General features: G+C 56.8%; 1 protein-coding gene across 1 annotated transcript in view; it reads right to left on the bottom strand.

Annotated features, from left to right (window-relative positions):
- The window catches only part of LOC142923753 (CAP-Gly domain-containing linker protein 3-like), a 60,427-nt gene that overhangs the window by 28,280 nt on the left and 12,051 nt on the right, over window positions 1-20,096 (bottom strand). Inside the window, 2 exon segments of the mRNA XM_076064739.1 lie at window positions 10,001-10,140; window positions 19,637-19,862. Of these exon segments, the coding sequence (XP_075920854.1) occupies window positions 10,001-10,140; window positions 19,637-19,859 (363 nt within the window). The 5' untranslated portion in view covers window positions 19,860-19,862.

Here is a 20,096-nt window from a genome sequence, read left to right as displayed (position 1 = left end):
CTCACACAGACTCATAGACACTCACACAGAGACTCATAGACACTCACACAGAGACCCATAGACTCACACAGAGACTCACACAGACTCATAGACACTCACACAGAGACTCATAGACACTCACACAGAGACTCATAGACACTCACACAGAGACTCATAGACACCCATAGACTCACACAGAGACTCACACAGACTCATAGACACTCACACAGACTCATAGACACTCACACAGAGACTCATCGACACTCACAGAGACTCATAGACACCCATAGGACTCAAACAGAGACTCACACAGACTCATAGACACTCACACAGAGACTCATAGACACTCACACAGAGAACCATAGACACCCATAGGACTCACACAGAGACTCACACAGACTCATAGACACTCACACAGAGACTCATAGACACTCAGAAAACCATAGACACCCATAGGATTCACACAGAGACTCATAGACACTCACACAGAGTACCATAGACACCCATAGGACTCACACAGAGACTCACACAGACTCATAGACACTCACACAGAGACTCATAGACACTCAGAGAACCATAGACATCCATAGGACTCACACAGAGACTCATAGACACTCACACAGAGACTTATAGACACTCAGAGACTCATAGACACCCATAGGACTCACACAGAGACTCACACAGACTCATAGACACTCACACAGAGACTCATAGACACTCACACAGAGAACCATAGACACTCACACAGAGACTCATAGACACTCACACAGAAAACCATAGACACCCATAGACTCACACAGAGACTCACACAGACTCATAGACACTCACACAGAGACTCATAGACACTCACACAGAGACCCATAGACACTCAGAGAACCATAGACACCCATAGGACTCACACAGAGACTCAGACACTCACACAGAGACTCATAGACACCCATAGGACTCACACAGAGACTCACACAGACTCATAGACACTCACACAGAGAACCATAGACACCCATAGACTCACACAGAGACTCACACAGACTCATAGACACTCACAGAGACTCATAGACACTCACACAGAGACTCATAGACACTCACGCAGAGACCCATAGACACTCACACAGAGACCCATAGACACCCATAGACTCACACAGTGACTCACACAGACTCATAGACACTCACACAGAGACTCATAGACACTCACGCAGAGAACCATAGACACCCATAGACTCACACAGAGACTCACATAGACCCATAGACACTCACACAGAGACTCATAGACACTCACACAGAGACTCATAGACACCCACAGACTCACACAGAGACTCACACAGAGACTCATAGACACTCACAAAGAGAACCATAGACACTCATAGACTCACACAGAGACTCACACAGACTCATAGACACTCACACAGAGACTCATAGACACTCAGAGAACCATAGACACCCATAGGACTCACACAGAGACTCACACAGACTCATAGACACTCACACATAGACCCATAGACACTCATAGACTCACACAGAGACTCACACAGACTCATAGACACTCACACAAAGACTCATAGACACTCACACAGAGAACCATAGACACCCATAGGACTCACACAGAGGCTCACACAGACTCATAGACACTCACACAGAGACCCATACACACTCATAGACTCACACAGAGACTCACACAGACTCATAGACACTCACACAGAGACTCATAGACACTCAGAGAACCATAGACACCCATAGACTCACACAGAGACTCACACAGACTCATAGATACTCACACAGAGACCCATAGACACTCACACAGAGACCCATAGACACCCATAGACTCACACAGTGACTCACACAGACTCAAATAGACACTCACACAGAGACTCATAGACACTCAAACAGAAAACCATAGACACCCATAGGATTCACACAGAGACTCACACAGACTCATAGACACTCACACAGAGACTCATAGACACTCACACAGAGAACCATAGACACTCATAGACTCACACAGATTCATAGACACTCACACAGACTCATAAACACTCACACAGAGACTCATAGACACCCATAGACTCACACAGACTCATAGACACTCACGCAGAGACTCATAGACACCCATAAACTCACACAGAGACTCACACAGACTCATGGACACTCACACAGAGACCCATAGACACCCATAGACTCATAGACACTCACACAGACTCATAAACACTCACACAGAGACTCATAGACACCCAGTAGACTCACACAGAGACTCACATAGACTCATAGACACTCACACAGAGACTCATAGACACTCACACAGAGACTCATAGACACTCACACAGAGACTCATAGACACCCATAGACTCACATATAGACGCATAGACACTCACACAGAGACTCATAGACACTCACAAAGAGAACTATAGACACCCATAGGACTCACACAGAGACTCACACAGACTCATAGACACTCACACAGACTAATAGACACTCACACAGAGACTCATAGACACCATAGGACTCACAGAGAGACTCACACAGACTCATAGACACTCACACAGAGACTCATAGACACTCAGAGAACCATAGACACCCATAGGACTCACACAGAGACTCATAGACACTCACACAGAGACTCATAGACACTCACGCAGAGACCCATAGACACTCACACAGAGACTCACACAGACTCATAGACACTCACACAGAGACTCATAGACACTAACACAGAGACTCATAGACACTCACATAGAGAACCATAGACACCCATAGACACACACAGAGACTCACACAGACTCATAGACACTCACACAGAGTACCATAGACACTCATAGACTCACACAGAGACTCACACAGAGACTCATAGACACTCACGCAGAGACTCATAGACACTCACACAGAGAACCATAGACACTCATAGACTCACACAGAGACTCACACAGACTCATAGACACTCACAGAGACCCATAGACACTCACACAGAGACTCATAGACACTCACAGAGAGACTCAGACACCCATAGACTCACACAGAGACTCACACAGACTCATAGACACTCACACAGAGAACCATAGACACTCACACAGAGAACCATAGACACCCATAGACTCACACTGAGACTCACACAGAGACTCATAGACACCCACAAAGAGACTCATAGACACTCACACAGAGAACCATAGACACCCATAGGACTCACACAGAGACTCATAGACACTCACACAGAGACTCATAGACACTCAGAGAACCATAGACACCCATAGACTCACACAGAGACTCATAGACACTCACACAGAGAACCATAGACACCCATAGACTCACACAGAGACTCACACAGACTCATAGACACTCACACAGAGACTCATAGACACTCACACAGAGAACCATAGACACCCATAGACTCACACAGAGACTCACACAGACTCATAGACACTCACACAGAGACTCATAGACACTCACACAGAGGCCCATAGACACCCATAGACTCACACAGAGACTCATAGACACTCATAGACTTACACAGAGACACCCACAGGACTCACACAGAGACTCACACAGACTCATAGACACTCACACAGAGACTCACACAGACTCATAGACACTCACACAGAGACTCATAGACACTCACACAGAGACCCATAGACTCACACAGAGACTCACACAGACTCATAGACACTCACACAGAGACTCATAGACACTCACACAGAGACTCATAGACACTCACACAGAGACTCATAGACACCCATAGACTCACACAGAGACTCACACAGACTCATAGACACTCACACAGACTCATAGACACTCACACAGAGACTCATCGACACTCACAGAGACTCATAGACACCCATAGGACTCAAACAGAGACTCACACAGACTCATAGACACTCACACAGAGACTCATAGACACTCACACAGAGAACCATAGACACCCATAGGACTCACACAGAGACTCACACAGACTCATAGACACTCACACAGAGACTCATAGACACTCAGAAAACCATAGACACCCATAGGATTCACACAGAGACTCATAGACACTCACACAGAGTACCATAGACACCCATAGGACTCACACAGAGACTCACACAGACTCATAGACACTCACACAGAGACTCATAGACACTCAGAGAACCATAGACATCCATAGGACTCACACAGAGACTCATAGACACTCACACAGAGACTTATAGACACTCAGAGACTCATAGACACCCATAGGACTCACACAGAGACTCACACAGACTCATAGACACTCACACAGACTCATAGACACTCACACAGAGAACCATAGACACTCACACAGAGAACCATAGACACCCATAGACTCACACTGAGACTCACACAGAGACTCATAGACACCCACAAAGAGACTCATAGACACTCACACAGAGAACCATAGACACCCATAGGACTCACACAGAGACTCATAGACACTCACACAGAGACTCATAGACACTCAGAGAACCATAGACACCCATAGACTCACACAGAGACTCATAGACACTCACACAGAGAACCATAGACACCCATAGACTCACACAGAGACTCACACAGACTCATAGACACTCACACAGAGACTCATAGACACTCACACAGAGAACCATAGACACCCATAGACTCACACAGAGACTCACACAGACTCATAGACACTCACACAGAGACTCATAGACACTCACACAGAGGCCCATAGACACCCATAGACTCACACAGAGACTCATAGACACTCATAGACTTACACAGAGACACCCACAGGACTCACACAGAGACTCACACAGACTCATAGACACTCACACAGAGACTCACACAGACTCATAGACACTCACACAGAGACTCATAGACACTCACACAGAGACCCATAGACTCACACAGAGACTCACACAGACTCATAGACACTCACACAGAGACTCATAGACACTCACACAGAGACTCATAGACACTCACACAGAGACTCATAGACACCCATAGACTCACACAGAGACTCACACAGACTCATAGACACTCACACAGACTCATAGACACTCACACAGAGACTCATCGACACTCACAGAGACTCATAGACACCCATAGGACTCAAACAGAGACTCACACAGACTCATAGACACTCACACAGAGACTCATAGACACTCACACAGAGAACCATAGACACCCATAGGACTCACACAGAGACTCACACAGACTCATAGACACTCACACAGAGACTCATAGACACTCAGAAAACCATAGACACCCATAGGATTCACACAGAGACTCATAGACACTCACACAGAGTACCATAGACACCCATAGGACTCACACAGAGACTCACACAGACTCATAGACACTCACACAGAGACTCATAGACACTCAGAGAACCATAGACATCCATAGGACTCACACAGAGACTCATAGACACTCACACAGAGACTTATAGACACTCAGAGACTCATAGACACCCATAGGACTCACACAGAGACTCACACAGACTCATAGACACTCACACAGAGACTCATAGACACTCACACAGAGAACCATAGACACTCACACAGAGACTCATAGACACTCACACAGAAAACCATAGACACCCATAGACTCACACAGAGACTCACACAGACTCATAGACACTCACACAGAGACTCATAGACACTCACACAGAGACCCATAGACACTCAGAGAACCATAGACACCCATAGGACTCACACAGAGACTCAGACACTCACACAGAGACTCATAGACACCCATAGGACTCACACAGAGACTCACACAGACTCATAGACACTCACACAGAGACTCATAGACACTCAGAGAACCATAGACATCCATAGGACTCACACAGAGACTCATAGACACTCACACAGAGACTTATAGACACTCAGAGACTCATAGACACCCATAGGACTCACACAGAGACTCACACAGACTCATAGACACTCACACAGAGACTCATAGACACTCACACAGAGAACCATAGACACTCACACAGAGACTCATAGACACTCACACAGAAAACCATAGACACCCATAGACTCACACAGAGACTCACACAGACTCATAGACACTCACACAGAGACTCATAGACACTCACACAGAGACCCATAGACACTCAGAGAACCATAGACACCCATAGGACTCACACAGAGACTCAGACACTCACACAGAGACTCATAGACACCCATAGGACTCACACAGAGACTCACACAGACTCATAGACACTCACACAGAGAACCATAGACACCCATAGACTCACACAGAGACTCACACAGACTCATAGACACTCACACAGAGACTCATAGACACTCACACAGAGACTCATAGACACTCACGCAGAGACCCATAGACACTCACACAGAGACCCATAGACACCCATAGACTCACACAGTGACTCACACAGACTCATAGACACTCACACAGAGACTCATAGACACTCACGCAGAGAACCATAGACACCCATAGACTCACACAGAGACTCACATAGACCCATAGACACTCACACAGAGACTCATAGACACTCACACAGAGACTCATAGACACCCACAGACTCACACAGAGACTCACACAGAGACTCATAGACACTCACAAAGAGAACCATAGACACTCATAGACTCACACAGAGACTCACACAGACTCATAGACACTCACACAGAGACTCATAGACACTCAGAGAACCATAGACACCCATAGGACTCACACAGAGACTCACACAGACTCATAGACACTCACACATAGACCCATAGACACTCATAGACTCACACAGAGACTCACACAGACTCATAGACACTCACACAAAGACTCATAGACACTCACACAGAGAACCATAGACACCCATAGGACTCACACAGAGGCTCACACAGACTCATAGACACTCACACAGAGACCCATACACACTCATAGACTCACACAGAGACTCACACAGACTCATAGACACTCACACAGAGACTCATAGACACTCAGAGAACCATAGACACCCATAGACTCACACAGAAACTCACACAGACTCATAGATACTCACACAGAGACCCATAGACACTCACACAGAGACCCATAGACACCCATAGACTCACACAGTGACTCACACAGACTCAAATAGACACTCACACAGAGACTCATAGACACTCACACAGAAAACCATAGACACCCATAGGATTCACACAGAGACTCACACAGACTCATAGACACTCACACAGAGACTCATAGACACTCACACAGAGAACCATAGACACTCATAGACTCACACAGATTCATAGACACTCACACAGACTCATAAACACTCACACAGAGACTCATAGACACCCATAGACTCACACAGACTCATAGACACTCACGCAGAGACTCATAGACACCCATAAACTCACACAGAGACTCACACAGACTCATGGACACTCACACAGAGACCCATAGACACCCATAGACTCATAGACACTCACACAGACTCATAAACACTCACACAGAGACTCATAGACACCCAGTAGACTCACACAGAGACTCACATAGACTCATAGACACTCACACAGAGACTCATAGACACTCACACAGAGACTCATAGACACTCACACAGAGACTCATAGACACCCATAGACTCACATATAGACTCATAGACACTCACACAGAGACTCATAGACACTCACAAAGAGAACTATAGACACCCATAGGACTCACACAGAGACTCACACAGACTCATAGACACTCACACAGACTAATAGACACTCACACAGAGACTCATAGACACCATAGGACTCACAGAGAGACTCACACAGACTCATAGACACTCACACAGAGACTCATAGACACTCAGAGAACCATAGACACCCATAGGACTCACACAGAGACTCATAGACACTCACACAGAGACTCATAGACACTCACGCAGAGACCCATAGACACTCACACAGAGACTCACACAGACTCATAGACACTCACACAGAGACTCATAGACACTAACACAGAGACCCATAGACACTCACATAGAGAACCATAGACACCCATAGACTCACACAGAGACTCACACAGACTCATAGACACTCACACAGAGTACCATAGACACTCATAGACTCACACAGAGACTCACACAGAGACTCATAGACACTCACGCAGAGACTCATAGACACTCACACAGAGAACCATAGACACTCATAGACTCACACAGAGACTCACACAGACTCATAGACACTCACAGAGACCCATAGACACTCACACAGAGACTCATAGACACTCACAGAGAGACTCAGACACCCATAGACTCACACAGAGACTCACACAGACTCATAGACACTCACACAGAGAACCATAGACACTCACACAGAGAACCATAGACACCCATAGACTCACACTGAGACTCACACAGAGACTCATAGACACCCACAAAGAGACTCATAGACACTCACACAGAGACTCATAGACACTCATAGACTCACACAGACTCATAGACACGCACACAGAGACTCATAGACACTCACACAGAGAACTATAGACACCCATAGACTCACACAGAGACTCACACAGACTCATAGACACTCACAGAGACTCATAGACACCCATAGACTCACACAGACTCATAGACACTCACACAGAGACTCATAGACACTCACACAGAGAACCATAGACACCCATAGACTCACACAGAGACTCACACAGACTCATAGACACTCACACAGAGAACAATAGACACTCATAGACTCACACAGAGACTCATAGACACTCACGCAGAGACTCATAGACACTCACACAGAGAACCATAGACAATCATAGACTCACACAGAGACTCACACAGACTCATAGACACTCACAGAGACCCATAGACACTCACACAGAGACCCATAGACACCCATAGACTCACACAGAGACTCACACAGAGTCATAGACTCACACAGACTCATAGACACTCACACAGAGACTCATAGACACCCATAGACTCACACAGAGACTCACACAGACTCATAGACACTCACATGGAGACTCATAGACACTCAAACAGAGAACCATAGACACCCATAGACTCACACTGAGACTCACACAGAGACTCATAGACACCCACACAGAGACTCATAGACACTCACACAGAGACTCATAGACACTCACACAGAGAACTATAGACACCCATAGACTCACACAGAGACTCACACAGACTCATAGACACTCACAGAGATTCATAGACACCCATAGACTCACACAGAGACTCACACAGACTCATAGACACTCACACAGAGAACCATAGACACCCATAAACTTACACAGAGACTCATAGACACCCATAGACTCGCAAAGAGACTCACACAGACTCATAGACACTCACACAGAGACTCAGACACCCAGAGACTCACACAGATACTCATAGATTCACCGACCCACCCACTCACCCACTCACCCACCCACCTACCCACCTACCCACCCACCCACCTACCCACCCACTCATCCACCCGCCCACCCATTCACCCACCAGCCCAATCACTCACCCACCCACCTACCCACCCACACCCCCACTCACCCACTGACCCACTCACTCACTCACCAACCCACTCACTCATTCACCCACCCACCCACTCACCCACCCACCCACCCACTCACCCACTCTTTCACCAACCCACTCACTCACCCACTCATCCACCCACTCCCCCACCCACCCACCCACTCACCCACTCAGCCACCCACTCACCCAATCACTCACTCACCCACCCACTCACTCACCCACTCACTCACTTACTCACTCACCCACTCACTCACTCACCCACTCACTCACCCACTCACCCACTCACTCACTCACCCACTCACTCACCCACCCACCCAATCACTCACCCACCCCCCACCCACCCCACCCACCCACTCACCCACTCACCCCCCACCCACCCCCCCACCCACCCACCCACCCACACCCACCCACCTGCTCTCCGATGAGCTCCACCCTCTGCTGCACCTGAGGCACCCACTCACCAACCCACTCACCCACTCACTCACTCACCCACTCACTCACCCACTCACCCACTCACTCACTCACCCACTCACTCACCTACCCACCCACTCAGTCACCCCCCCACCCACCCACCCACTCACCCACCCACCCACACCCACCCACCTGCTCTCCAATGAGCTCCACCCTCTGCTGCACCTGAGGTACCCACTGCCGCACGACAGCGAACAGCTGGGCCACAGTGGTGGACGGATCAGTGAGGACAGCCTGGCAAGCCAAGTCGGCCGGGTCGAAGAACGAGAAGCCTGGGCAGGGGTCAAGACGGACGTGTGGGTGGGTGGTGTGGGTGGGGTGGGTGGGTTGGGTGAGTGGTGTGGGTGGTGTGGGTGGGTGAGTGGGTGGGTGAGTGGGTGGGTGGGTGAGTGGGTGGGTGAGTGGGTGGGTGGGTGGGTGAGTGGGTGAGTGGGTGAGTGGGTGGGTGGGTGGGTGAGTGGGTGAGTGGGTGAGTGGGTGGGTGGTGTGGGTGGTGTGGGTGGGTTGGTGGGTGAGTGGGTGGTGTGGGTGGGTGGGTGGTGTGGGTGGGTGGTGTGGGTGGTGTGGGTGGGTGGGTGGGTGAGTGGGTGGTGTGGGTGGTGGTGTGGGTGGTGTGGGTGGGTGGGTGAGTGGGTGGTGTGGGTGGGTGGGTGGTGTGGGTGGGTGGTGTGGGTGGGTGGTGTGGGTGGGTGGTGTGGGTGGTGGTGTGGGTGGGTGGGTGGGTGGTGTGGGTGGTGTGGGTGGGTTGGTCAGTGAGGACAGCCTGGCAAGCCAAGTCGGCCGGGTCGAAGAACGAGAAGCCTGGGCAGGGGTCAAGACGGACGTGTGGGTGGGTGGGTGGGGTGGGTGGTGTGGGTGGTGTGGGTGGTGTGGGTGAGTGGGTGGGTGGGTGGTGTGGGTGGGTGGTGTGGGTGAGTGGGTGGGTGGGTGGGTGGGTGAGTGGGTGAGTGGGTGGGTGGGTGAGTGGGTGGGTGGGTGGTGTGGGTGGTGTGGGTGGGTGGTGTGGGTGGGTGGGTGGGTGGGTGAGTGGGTGAGTGGGTGGGTGGGTGGGTGGTGTGGGTGAGTGGGTGGGTGGGTGGGTGAGTGGGTGGTGTGGGTGGGTGGGTGGTGTGGGTGGGTGAGTGGGTGAGTGGGTGGGTGAGTAGGTGAGTGGGTGGGTGGGTGGTGTGGGTGGGTGGGTGGGTGGTGTGGGTGGTGTGGGTGAGTGGGTGGGTGGGTGGTGTGGGTGGGTGGGTGGTGTGGGTGAGTGGGTGGGTGGGTGGGTGAGTGGGTGGTGTGGGTGGGTGGGTGGTGTGGGTGGGTGAGTGGGTGGTGTGGGTGGGTGGGTGGTGTGGGTGGTGTGAGTGGGTGAGTGGGTGAGTGGTGTGGGTGAGTGGGTGGGTGGGTGGTGTGGGTGGGTGGGTGGGTGGTGTGGGTGGTGTGGGTGAGTGGGTGGGTGGGTGGGTGGTGTGGGTGGGTGGGTGGGTGAGTGGGTGAGTGGGTGGGTGGGTGGGTGAGTGGGTGAGTGGGTGGGTGAGTGGGTGAGTGGGTGAGTGGGTGGGTGGGTGGGTGAGTGAGTGGGTGGTGTGGGTGAGTGGGTGGGTGGGTGGGTGAGTGGGTGGTGTGGGTGGGTGGGTGGGTGAGTGGGTGAGTGGGTGGGTGGGTGGGTGAGTGGGTGGTGTGGGTGGTGTGGGTGGTGTGGGTGGGTGGGTGGTGTGGGTGGTGTGGGTGGTGTGGGTGGGTGGGTGGTGTGGGTGGGTGGTGTGGGTGGTGTGGGTGGGTGGTGTGGGTGGGTGGTGTGGGTGGGTGGTGTGGGTGGTGTGGGTGAGTGGTGTGGGTAGTGTGGGTGGGTGGTGTGGGTGGGTGGGTGATGGGTGGTGTGGGTGAGTGGGTGGTGTGGGTGGTGTGGGTGGGTGGGTGGGGGGGTGGTGTGGGTGGGTGGGTGGGGGGGTGGGTGGGTGGTGTGGGTGGTGTGGGTGGGTGGGTGGTGTGGGTGGTGTGGGTGGGTGGTGTGGGTGGTGTGGGTGGTGTGGATGGTGTGGGTGGTGTGGGTGGTGTGGGTGGGTGGGTGGGTGGTGTGGGTGGGTGGGTGAGTGGGTGGTGTGGGTGGTGGTGTGGGTGGTGTGGGTGGGTGGGTGAGTGGGTGGTGTGGGTGGGTGGGTGGTGTGGGTGGGTGGTGTGGGTGGGTGGTGTGGGTGGGTGGTGTGGGTGGTGGTGTGGGTGGGTGGGTGGGTGGTGTGGGTGGGTGGGTGAGTGGGTGAGTGGGTGGGTGGGTGAGTGGGTGAGTGGGTGGGTGGGTGGGTGAGTGGGTGAGTGGGTGAGTGGGTGAGTGGGTGGGTGGTGTGGGTGGTGTGGGTGGTGTGGGTGGTGTGGGTGGTGTGGGTGGTGTGGGTGGGTGAATGAGTGGGTGAGTGGGTTGGTGAATGAGTGGGTGAGTGGGTTGGTGAATGAGTGGGTGAGTGGGTGGGTGGGTGAGTGGGTGAGTGGGTGGGTGGGTGAGTGAGTGGGTTGGTGAATGAGTGGGTGAGTGGGTTGGTGAATGAGTGGGTGAGTGGGTGGGTGGGTGAGTGGGTGAGTGGGTGGGTGGGTGGGTGAGTGGGTGAGTGGGTGAATGAGTGGGTGAGTGGGTTGGTGAATGAGTGGGTGAGTGGGTTGGTGAATGAGTGGGTGAGTGGGTGGGTGGGTGAGTGGGTGGGTGAGTGGGTGGGTGAGTGGGTGAGTGGGTGAGTGGGTGAGTGGGTGGGTGGGTGGGTGAGTGGGTGAGTGGGTGAGTGGGTGGTGGTGTGGGTGGGTGGGTGGGTTGGTCAGTGAGGACAGCCTGGCAAGCCAAGTCGGCCGGGTCGAAGAACAAGAAGCCTGGGCAGGGGTCAAGACGGACGTGTGGGTGGGTGGGTGGGGTGGGTGGTGTGGGTGGTGTGGGTGGTGTGGGTGAGTGGGTGGGTGGGTGGTGTGGGTGGGTGGTGTGGGTGAGTGGGTGGGTGGGTGGGTGGGTGAGTGGGTGAGTGGGTGGGTGGGTGAGTGGGTGGGTGGGTGGTGTGGGTGGTGTGGGTGAGTGGGTGGGTGGGTGGTGTGGGTGGGTGGGTGGTGTGGGTGGGTGGTGTGGGTGGGTGGGTGGGTGAGTGGGTGAGTGGGTGGGTGGGTGGGTGGTGTGGGTGAGTGGGTGGGTGGGTGGGTGAGTGGGTGGTGTGGGTGGGTGGGTGGTGTGGGTGGGTGAGTGGGTGAGTGGGTGGGTGAGTGGGTGAGTGGGTGAGTGGGTGAGTGGTGTGGGTGAGTGGGTGGGTGGGTGGTGTGGGTGGGTGGGTGGGTGGTGTGGGTGGTGTGGGTGAGTGGGTGGGTGGGTGGGTGGTGTGGGTGGGTGGGTGGTGTGGGTGAGTGGGTGGGTGGGTGGGTGAGTGGGTGGTGTGGGTGGGTGGGTGGTGTGGGTGGGTGAGTGGGTGGTGTGGGTGGGTGGGTGGTGTGGGTGGTGTGAGTGGGTGAGTGGGTGAGTGGTGTGGGTGAGTGGGTGGGTGGGTGGTGTGGGTGGGTGGGTGGGTGGTGTGGGTGGTGTGGGTGAGTGGGTGGGTGGGTGGGTGGTGTGGGTGGGTGGGTGGGTGAGTGGGTGAGTGGGTGGGTGGGTGGGTGAGTGGGTGAGTGGGTGGGTGAGTGGGTGAGTGGGTGAGTGGGTGGGTGGGTGGGTGAGTGAGTGGGTGGTGTGGGTGAGTGGGTGGGTGGGTGGGTGAGTGGGTGGTGTGGGTGGGTGGGTGGGTGAGTGGGTGAGTGGGTGGGTGGGTGGGTGAGTGGGTGGTGTGGGTGAGTGGGTGGGTGGGTGGGTGGTGTGGGTGGGTGGTGTGGGTGGTGTGGGTGAGTGGGTGGTGTGGGTGGTGTGGGTGGTGTGGGTGGGTGGGTGGTGTGGGTGGTGTGGGTGGTGTGGGTGGGTGGGTGGTGTGGGTGGGTGGTGTGGGTGGTGTGGGTGGGTGGTGTGGGTGGGTGGTGTGGGTGGGTGGTGTGGGTGGTGTGGGTGAGTGGTGTGGGTAGTGTGGGTGGGTGGTGTGGGTGGGTGGGTGATGGGTGGTGTGGGTGAGTGGGTGGTGTGGGTGGTGTGGGTGGGTGGGTGGGGGGGGTGGTGTGGGTGGGTGGGTGGGGGGTGGGTGGGTGGTGTGGGTGGTGTGGGTGGGTGGGTGGTGTGGGTGGTGTGGGTGGGTGGTGTGGGTGGTGTGGGTGGTGTGGATGGTGTGGGTGGTGTGGGTGGTGTGGGTGGGTGGGTGGTGTGGGTGGGTGGGTGAGTGGGTGGTGTGGGTGGTGGTGTGGGTGGTGTGGGTGGGTGGGTGAGTGGGTGGTGTGGGTGGGTGGGTGGTGTGGGTGGGTGGTGTGGGTGGGTGGTGTGGGTGGGTGGTGTGGGTGGTGGTGTGGGTGGGTGGGTGGGTGGTGTGGGTGGGTGGGTGAGTGGGTGAGTGGGTGGGTGGGTGAGTGGGTGAGTGGGTGGGTGGGTGGGTGAGTGGGTGAGTGGGTGAGTGGGTGAGTGGGTGGGTGGTGTGGGTGGTGTGGGTGGTGTGGGTGGTGTGGGTGGTGTGGGTGGTGTGGGTGGGTGAATGAGTGGGTGAGTGGGTTGGTGAATGAGTGGGTGAGTGGGTTGGTGAATGAGTGGGTGAGTGGGTGGGTGGGTGAGTGGGTGAGTGGGTGGGTGGGTGAGTGAGTGGGTTGGTGAATGAGTGGGTGAGTGGGTTGGTGAATGAGTGGGTGAGTGGGTGGGTGGGTGAGTGGGTGAGTGGGTGGGTGGGTGGGTGAGTGGGTGAGTGGGTGAATGAGTGGGTGAGTGGGTTGGTGAATGAGTGGGTGAGTGGGTTGGTGAATGAGTGGGTGAGTGGGTGGGTGGGTGAGTGGGTGGGTGAGTGGGTGGGTGAGTGGGTGAGTGGGTGAGTGGGTGAGTGGGTGGGTGGGTGGGTGAGTGGGTGAGTGGGTGAGTGGGTGGTGGTGTGGGTGGGTGGGTGGGTTGGTCAGTGAGGACAGCCTGGCAAGCCAAGTCGGCCGGGTCGAAGAACAAGAAGCCTGGGCAGGGGTCAAGACGGACGTGTGGGTGGGTGGGTGGGGTGGGTGGTGTGGGTGGTGTGGGTGGTGTGGGTGAGTGGGTGGGTGGGTGGTGTGGGTGGGTGGTGTGGGTGAGTGGGTGGGTGGGTGGGTGAGTGGGTGAGTGGGTGGGTGGGTGAGTGGGTGGGTGGGTGGTGTGGGTGGTGTGGGTGAGTGGGTGGGTGGGTGGTGTGGGTGGGTGGGTGGTGTGGGTGGGTGGTGTGGGTGGGTGGGTGGGTGAGTGGGTGAGTGGGTGGGTGGGTGGGTGGTGTGGGTGAGTGGGTGGGTGGGTGGGTGAGTGGGTGGTGTGGGTGGGTGGGTGGTGTGGGTGGGTGAGTGGGTGAGTGGGTGGGTGAGTGGGTGAGTGGGTGAGTGGGTGAGTGGTGTGGGTGAGTGGGTGGGTGGGTGGTGTGGGTGGGTGGGTGGGTGGTGTGGGTGGTGTGGGTGAGTGGGTGGGTGGGTGGGTGGTGTGGGTGGGTGGGTGGTGTGGGTGAGTGGGTGGGTGGGTGGGTGAGTGGGTGGTGTGGGTGGGTGGGTGGTGTGGGTGGGTGAGTGGGTGGTGTGGGTGGGTGGGTGGTGTGGGTGGTGTGAGTGGGTGAGTGGGTGAGTGGTGTGGGTGAGTGGGTGGGTGGGTGGTGTGGGTGGGTGGGTGGGTGGTGTGGGTGGTGTGGGTGAGTGGGTGGGTGGGTGGGTGGTGTGGGTGGGTGGGTGGGTGAGTGGGTGAGTGGGTGGGTGGGTGGGTGAGTGGGTGAGTGGGTGGGTGAGTGGGTGAGTGGGTGAGTGGGTGGGTGGGTGGGTGAGTGAGTGGGTGGTGTGGGTGAGTGGGTGGGTGGGTGGGTGAGTGGGTGGTGTGGGTGGGTGGGTGGGTGAGTGGGTGAGTGGGTGGGTGGGTGAGTGGGTGGTGTGGGTGAGTGGGTGGGTGGGTGGGTGGTGTGGGTGGGTGGTGTGGGTGGGTGGTGTGGGTGGTGTGGGTGAGTGGGTGGTGTGGGTGGTGTGGGTGGTGTGGGTGGGTGGGTGGTGTGGGTGGTGTGGGTGGTGTGGGTGGGTGGGTGGTGTGGGTGGGTGGTGTGGGTGGTGTGGGTGGGTGGTGTGGGTGGGTGGTGTGGGTGGGTGGTGTGGGTGGGTGGTGTGGGTGGGTGGTGTGGGTGGTGTGGGTGAGTGGTGTGGGTAGTGTGGGTGGGTGGTGTGGGTGGGTGGGTGGTGTGGGTGGGTGGGTGGTGTGGGTGGTGTGGGTGGGTGGTGTGGGTGGTGTGGGTGGTGTGGATGGTGTGGGTGGTGTGGGTGGTGTGGGTGGGTGGGTGGGTGGTGTGGGTGGGTGGGTGGTGTGGGTGGGTGGGTGAGTGGGTGGTGTGGGTGGTGGTGTGGGTGGTGTGGGTGGGTGGGTGAGTGGGTGGTGTGGGTGGGTGGGTGGTGTGGGTGGGTGGTGTGGGTGGGTGGTGTGGGTGGGTGGTGTGGGTGGTGGTGTGGGTGGGTGGGTGGGTGGTGTGGGTGGGTGGGTGAGTGGGTGAGTGGGTGGGTGGGTGAGTGGGTGAGTGGGTGGGTGGGTGGGTGAGTGGGTGAGTGGGTGAGTGGGTGGGTGGTGTGGGTGGTGTGGGTGGTGTGGGTGGTGTGGGTGGTGTGGGTGGTGTGGGTGGGTGAATGAGTGGGTGAGTGGGTTGGTGAATGAGTGGGTGAGTGGGTTGGTGAATGAGTGGGTGAGTGGGTGGGTGGGTGAGTGGGTGGGTGAGTGGGTTGGTGAATGAGTGGGTGAGTGGGTTGGTGAATGAGTGGGTGAGTGGGTGGGTGGGTGAGTGGGTGAGTGGGTGGGTGGGTGGGTGAGTGGGTGAGTGGGTGAATGAGTGGGTGAGTGGGTTGGTGAATGAGTGGGTGAGTGGGTTGGTGAATGAGTGGGTGAGTGGGTGGGTGGGTGAGTGGGTGGGTGAGTGGGTGGGTGAGTGGGTGAGTGGGTGAGTGGGTGGGTGGGGTGGGTGAGTGGGTGAGTGGGTGAGTGGGTGGTGGTGTGGGTGGGTGGGTGGGTTGGTCAGTGAGGACAGCCTGGCAAGCCAAGTCGGCCGGGTCGAAGAACAAGAAGCCTGGGCAGGGGTCAAGACGGACGTGTGGGTGGGGTGGGTGGGGTGGGTGGTGTGGGTGGTGTGGGTGGTGTGGGTGAGTGGGTGGGTGGGTGGTGTGGGTGGGTGGTGTGGGTGAGTGGGTGGGTGGGTGGGTGGGTGGGTGAGTGGGTGAGTGGGTGGGTGGGTGAGTGGGTGGGTGGGTGGTGTGGGTGGTGTGGGTGAGTGGGTGGGTGGGTGGTGTGGGTGGGTGGGTGGTGTGGGTGGGTGGGTGGGTGAGTGGGTGAGTGGGTGGGTGAGTGGGTGAGTGGGTGAGTGGGTGAGTGGTGTGGGTGAGTGGGTGGGTGGGTGGTGTGGGTGGGTGGGTGGGTGGTGTGGGTGGTGTGGGTGAGTGGGTGGGTGGGTGGGTGGTGTGGGTGGGTGGGTGAGTGGGTGGGTGGGTGGGTGAGTGGGTGAGTGGGTGGGTGAGTGGGTGAGTGGGTGAGTGGGTGGGTGGGTGGGTGAGTGAGTGGGTGGTGTGGGTGAGTGGGTGGGTGGGTGGGTGAGTGGGTGGTGTGGGTGGGTGGGTGGGTGAGTGGGTGAGTGGGTGGGTGGGTGGGTGAGTGGGTGGTGTGGGTGAGTGGGTGGTGTGGGTGGGTGGTGTGGGTGGGTGGTGTGGGTGGGTGGTGTGGGTGGTGTGGGTGAGTGGGTGGTGTGGGTGGTGTGGGTGGTGTGGGTGGGTGGGTGGTGTGGGTGGTGTGGGTGGTGTGGGTGGGTGGGTGGTGTGGGTGGGTGGTGTGGGGTGGTGTGGGTGGGTGGTGTGGGTGGGTGGTGTGGGTGGGTGGTGTGGGTGGGTGGTGTGGGTGGTGTGGGTGAGTGGTGTGGGTAGTGTGGGTGGGTGGTGTGGGTGGGTGGGTGATGGGTGGTGTGGGTGAGTGGGTGGTGTGGGTGGTGTGGGTGGGTGGGTGGGGGGGTGGTGTGGGTGGGTGGGTGGGGGGGTGGGTGGGTGGTGTGGGTGGTGTGGGTGGGTGGGTGGTGTGGGTGGTGTGGGTGGGTGGTGTGGGTGGTGTGGGTGGTGTGGATGGTGTGGGTGGTGTGGGTGGTGTGGGTGGGTGGGTGGTGTGGGTGGGTGGGTGGTGTGGGTGGGTGGGGTTCAAGACGGACGTGTGGGTGGGTGGGGTTCACGGTGGCCGTGTGGGTGGGTGGGTGGAGGTCACGGTGACCGTGTGTGTGTGGGTGGAGGTCACGGTGACCGTGTGTGTGGGTGGAGGTCACGGTGACCGTGTGTGTGGGTGGAGGTCACGGTGACCGTGGGTGTGGGTGGAGGTCACGGTGACCGTGTGTGTGGGTGGAGGTCACGGTGACCGTGTGTGTGGGTGGAGGTCACGGTGACCGTGGGTGTGGGTGGAGGTCACGGTGACCGTGTGTGTGGGTGGAGGTCACGGTGACCGTGTGTGTGTGTGGGTGGAGGTCACGGTGACCGTGTGTGTGTGGGTGGAGGTCACCGTGACCGTGTGTGTGGGTGGAGGTCACGGTGACCGTGTGTGTGGGTGGAGGTCACGGTGACCGTGTGTGTGGGTGGAGATCACGGTGACCGTGTGGGTGTGGGTCACGGTGACCGTGTGTGTGGGTGGAGATCACGGTGACCGTGTGTGTGGGTGGAGGTCACGGTGACCGTGTGTGTGGGTGGAGATCACGGTGACCGTGTGGGTGTGGGTCACGGTGACCGTGTGTGTGGGTGGAGGTCACCGTGACCGTGTGTGTGGGTGGAGATCACGGTGACCGTGTGGGTGTGGGTCACGGTGACCGTGTGTGTGGGTGGAGGTCACCGTGACCGTGTGTGTGGGTGGAGGTCACCGTGACCGTGTGTGTGGGTGGAGGTCACGATGACCGTGTGGGTGGGTGTGTGGGTGGAAGTCACGGTGACCGTGTGTGTGGGTGGGTGGGGTTCACGGTGGCCATGTGGGTGGGTGGGGTTCACTATGACCGTGTGTGTGGGTGGAGGTCACGGTGACCGTGTGTGTGTGGGTGGAGGTCACGGTGACCGTGTGGGTGTGGGTGGAGGTCACGGTGACCGTGTGTGTGGGTGTGTGGGTGGAGGTCACGGTGACCGTGTGTGTGGGTGGTGTTCACGGTGACCGTGTGGGTGGATGGAGGTCACGGTGACCGTGTGTGTGTGTGGGTGGAGGTCACGGTGACCGTGTGTGTGGGTGGAGGTCACGGTGACCATGTGGGTGGGTGGAGGTCACGGTGACCGTGTGTGTGTGTGGGTGGAGGTCACGGTGACCGTGTGTGTGTGTGTGTGGAGGTCACGGTGACCGTGTGTGTGGGTGGAGGTCACCGTGACCGTGTGTGTGTGTCGGTGGAGGTCACCGTGACCCTGTGTGTGTGTGGAGGTCACGGTGACCGTGTGGGTGTGGGTCACGGTGACCGTGTGTGTGGGTGGAGGTCACGGTGACCCTGTGTGTGTGTGTGTGGAGGTCACGGTGACCGTGTGTGTGGGTGGAGGTCACGGTGACCGTGTGTGTGTGTGGGTCACGGTGACCGTGTGTGTGGGTGGAGGTCACGGTGACCGTGTGTGGGTGTGGGTCACCGTGACCGTGTGGGTGGGTGTGTGTGTGGGTCACGGTGACCGTGTGGGTGGGTGACCGTGTGTGTGTGTGGGTGGAGGTCACCGTGACCGTGTGTGGGTGTGGGTCACCGTCTGCTCTTCACCTACCGTAGTTGGTCGGCATCGGAGCCCGAGCAACGGGGTGAGTTATGGGTTTACGGTTTCCTCCCACGCCGTGTCTGCGAGTCTCCGCTGTGTCCGCGGCTGTCCCCGCGGTGTCCGCGGCTGTCCCCGCTGTGTCCGCGGCTGTCTCCACGGTGTCCCCGGCTGTCCCCGCGGCTGTCTCCGCGGTGTCCCCATTCTCTCCGCCGCCAGTTGATTCCTTTGTCATCGCCTCGGGAGGCAGAAGGTGGCAACACCGTGAACACCACCCACACACACACACACACGGACATAGTGAACAACACCCACACACACACACATACACACACACATACACACACACTAACAACAACAACAACCGCCATTGACCACTAAGTGACGGTGATGTCACCACGATGCTTGTGCCAGGCTATGTGCACCCTGAGGCCACGTGAAGTGTCAAACGCCCGCTGGCAGGAGGTCACGG

Source organism: Petromyzon marinus, unplaced genomic scaffold, assembly GCF_048934315.1.
Source record: "Petromyzon marinus isolate PM22_M1 ecotype Great Lakes invasive population unplaced genomic scaffold, UKy_Petmar_22M1.pri1.0 PM_Scaffold_66, whole genome shotgun sequence".
NCBI classification, from domain to species: Eukaryota; Metazoa; Chordata; class Hyperoartia; order Petromyzontiformes; family Petromyzontidae; genus Petromyzon; species Petromyzon marinus.
The sequence above is the reverse complement of the archived record's forward strand: the minus strand, read 5'-3'. Positions and strand labels throughout refer to the sequence as shown.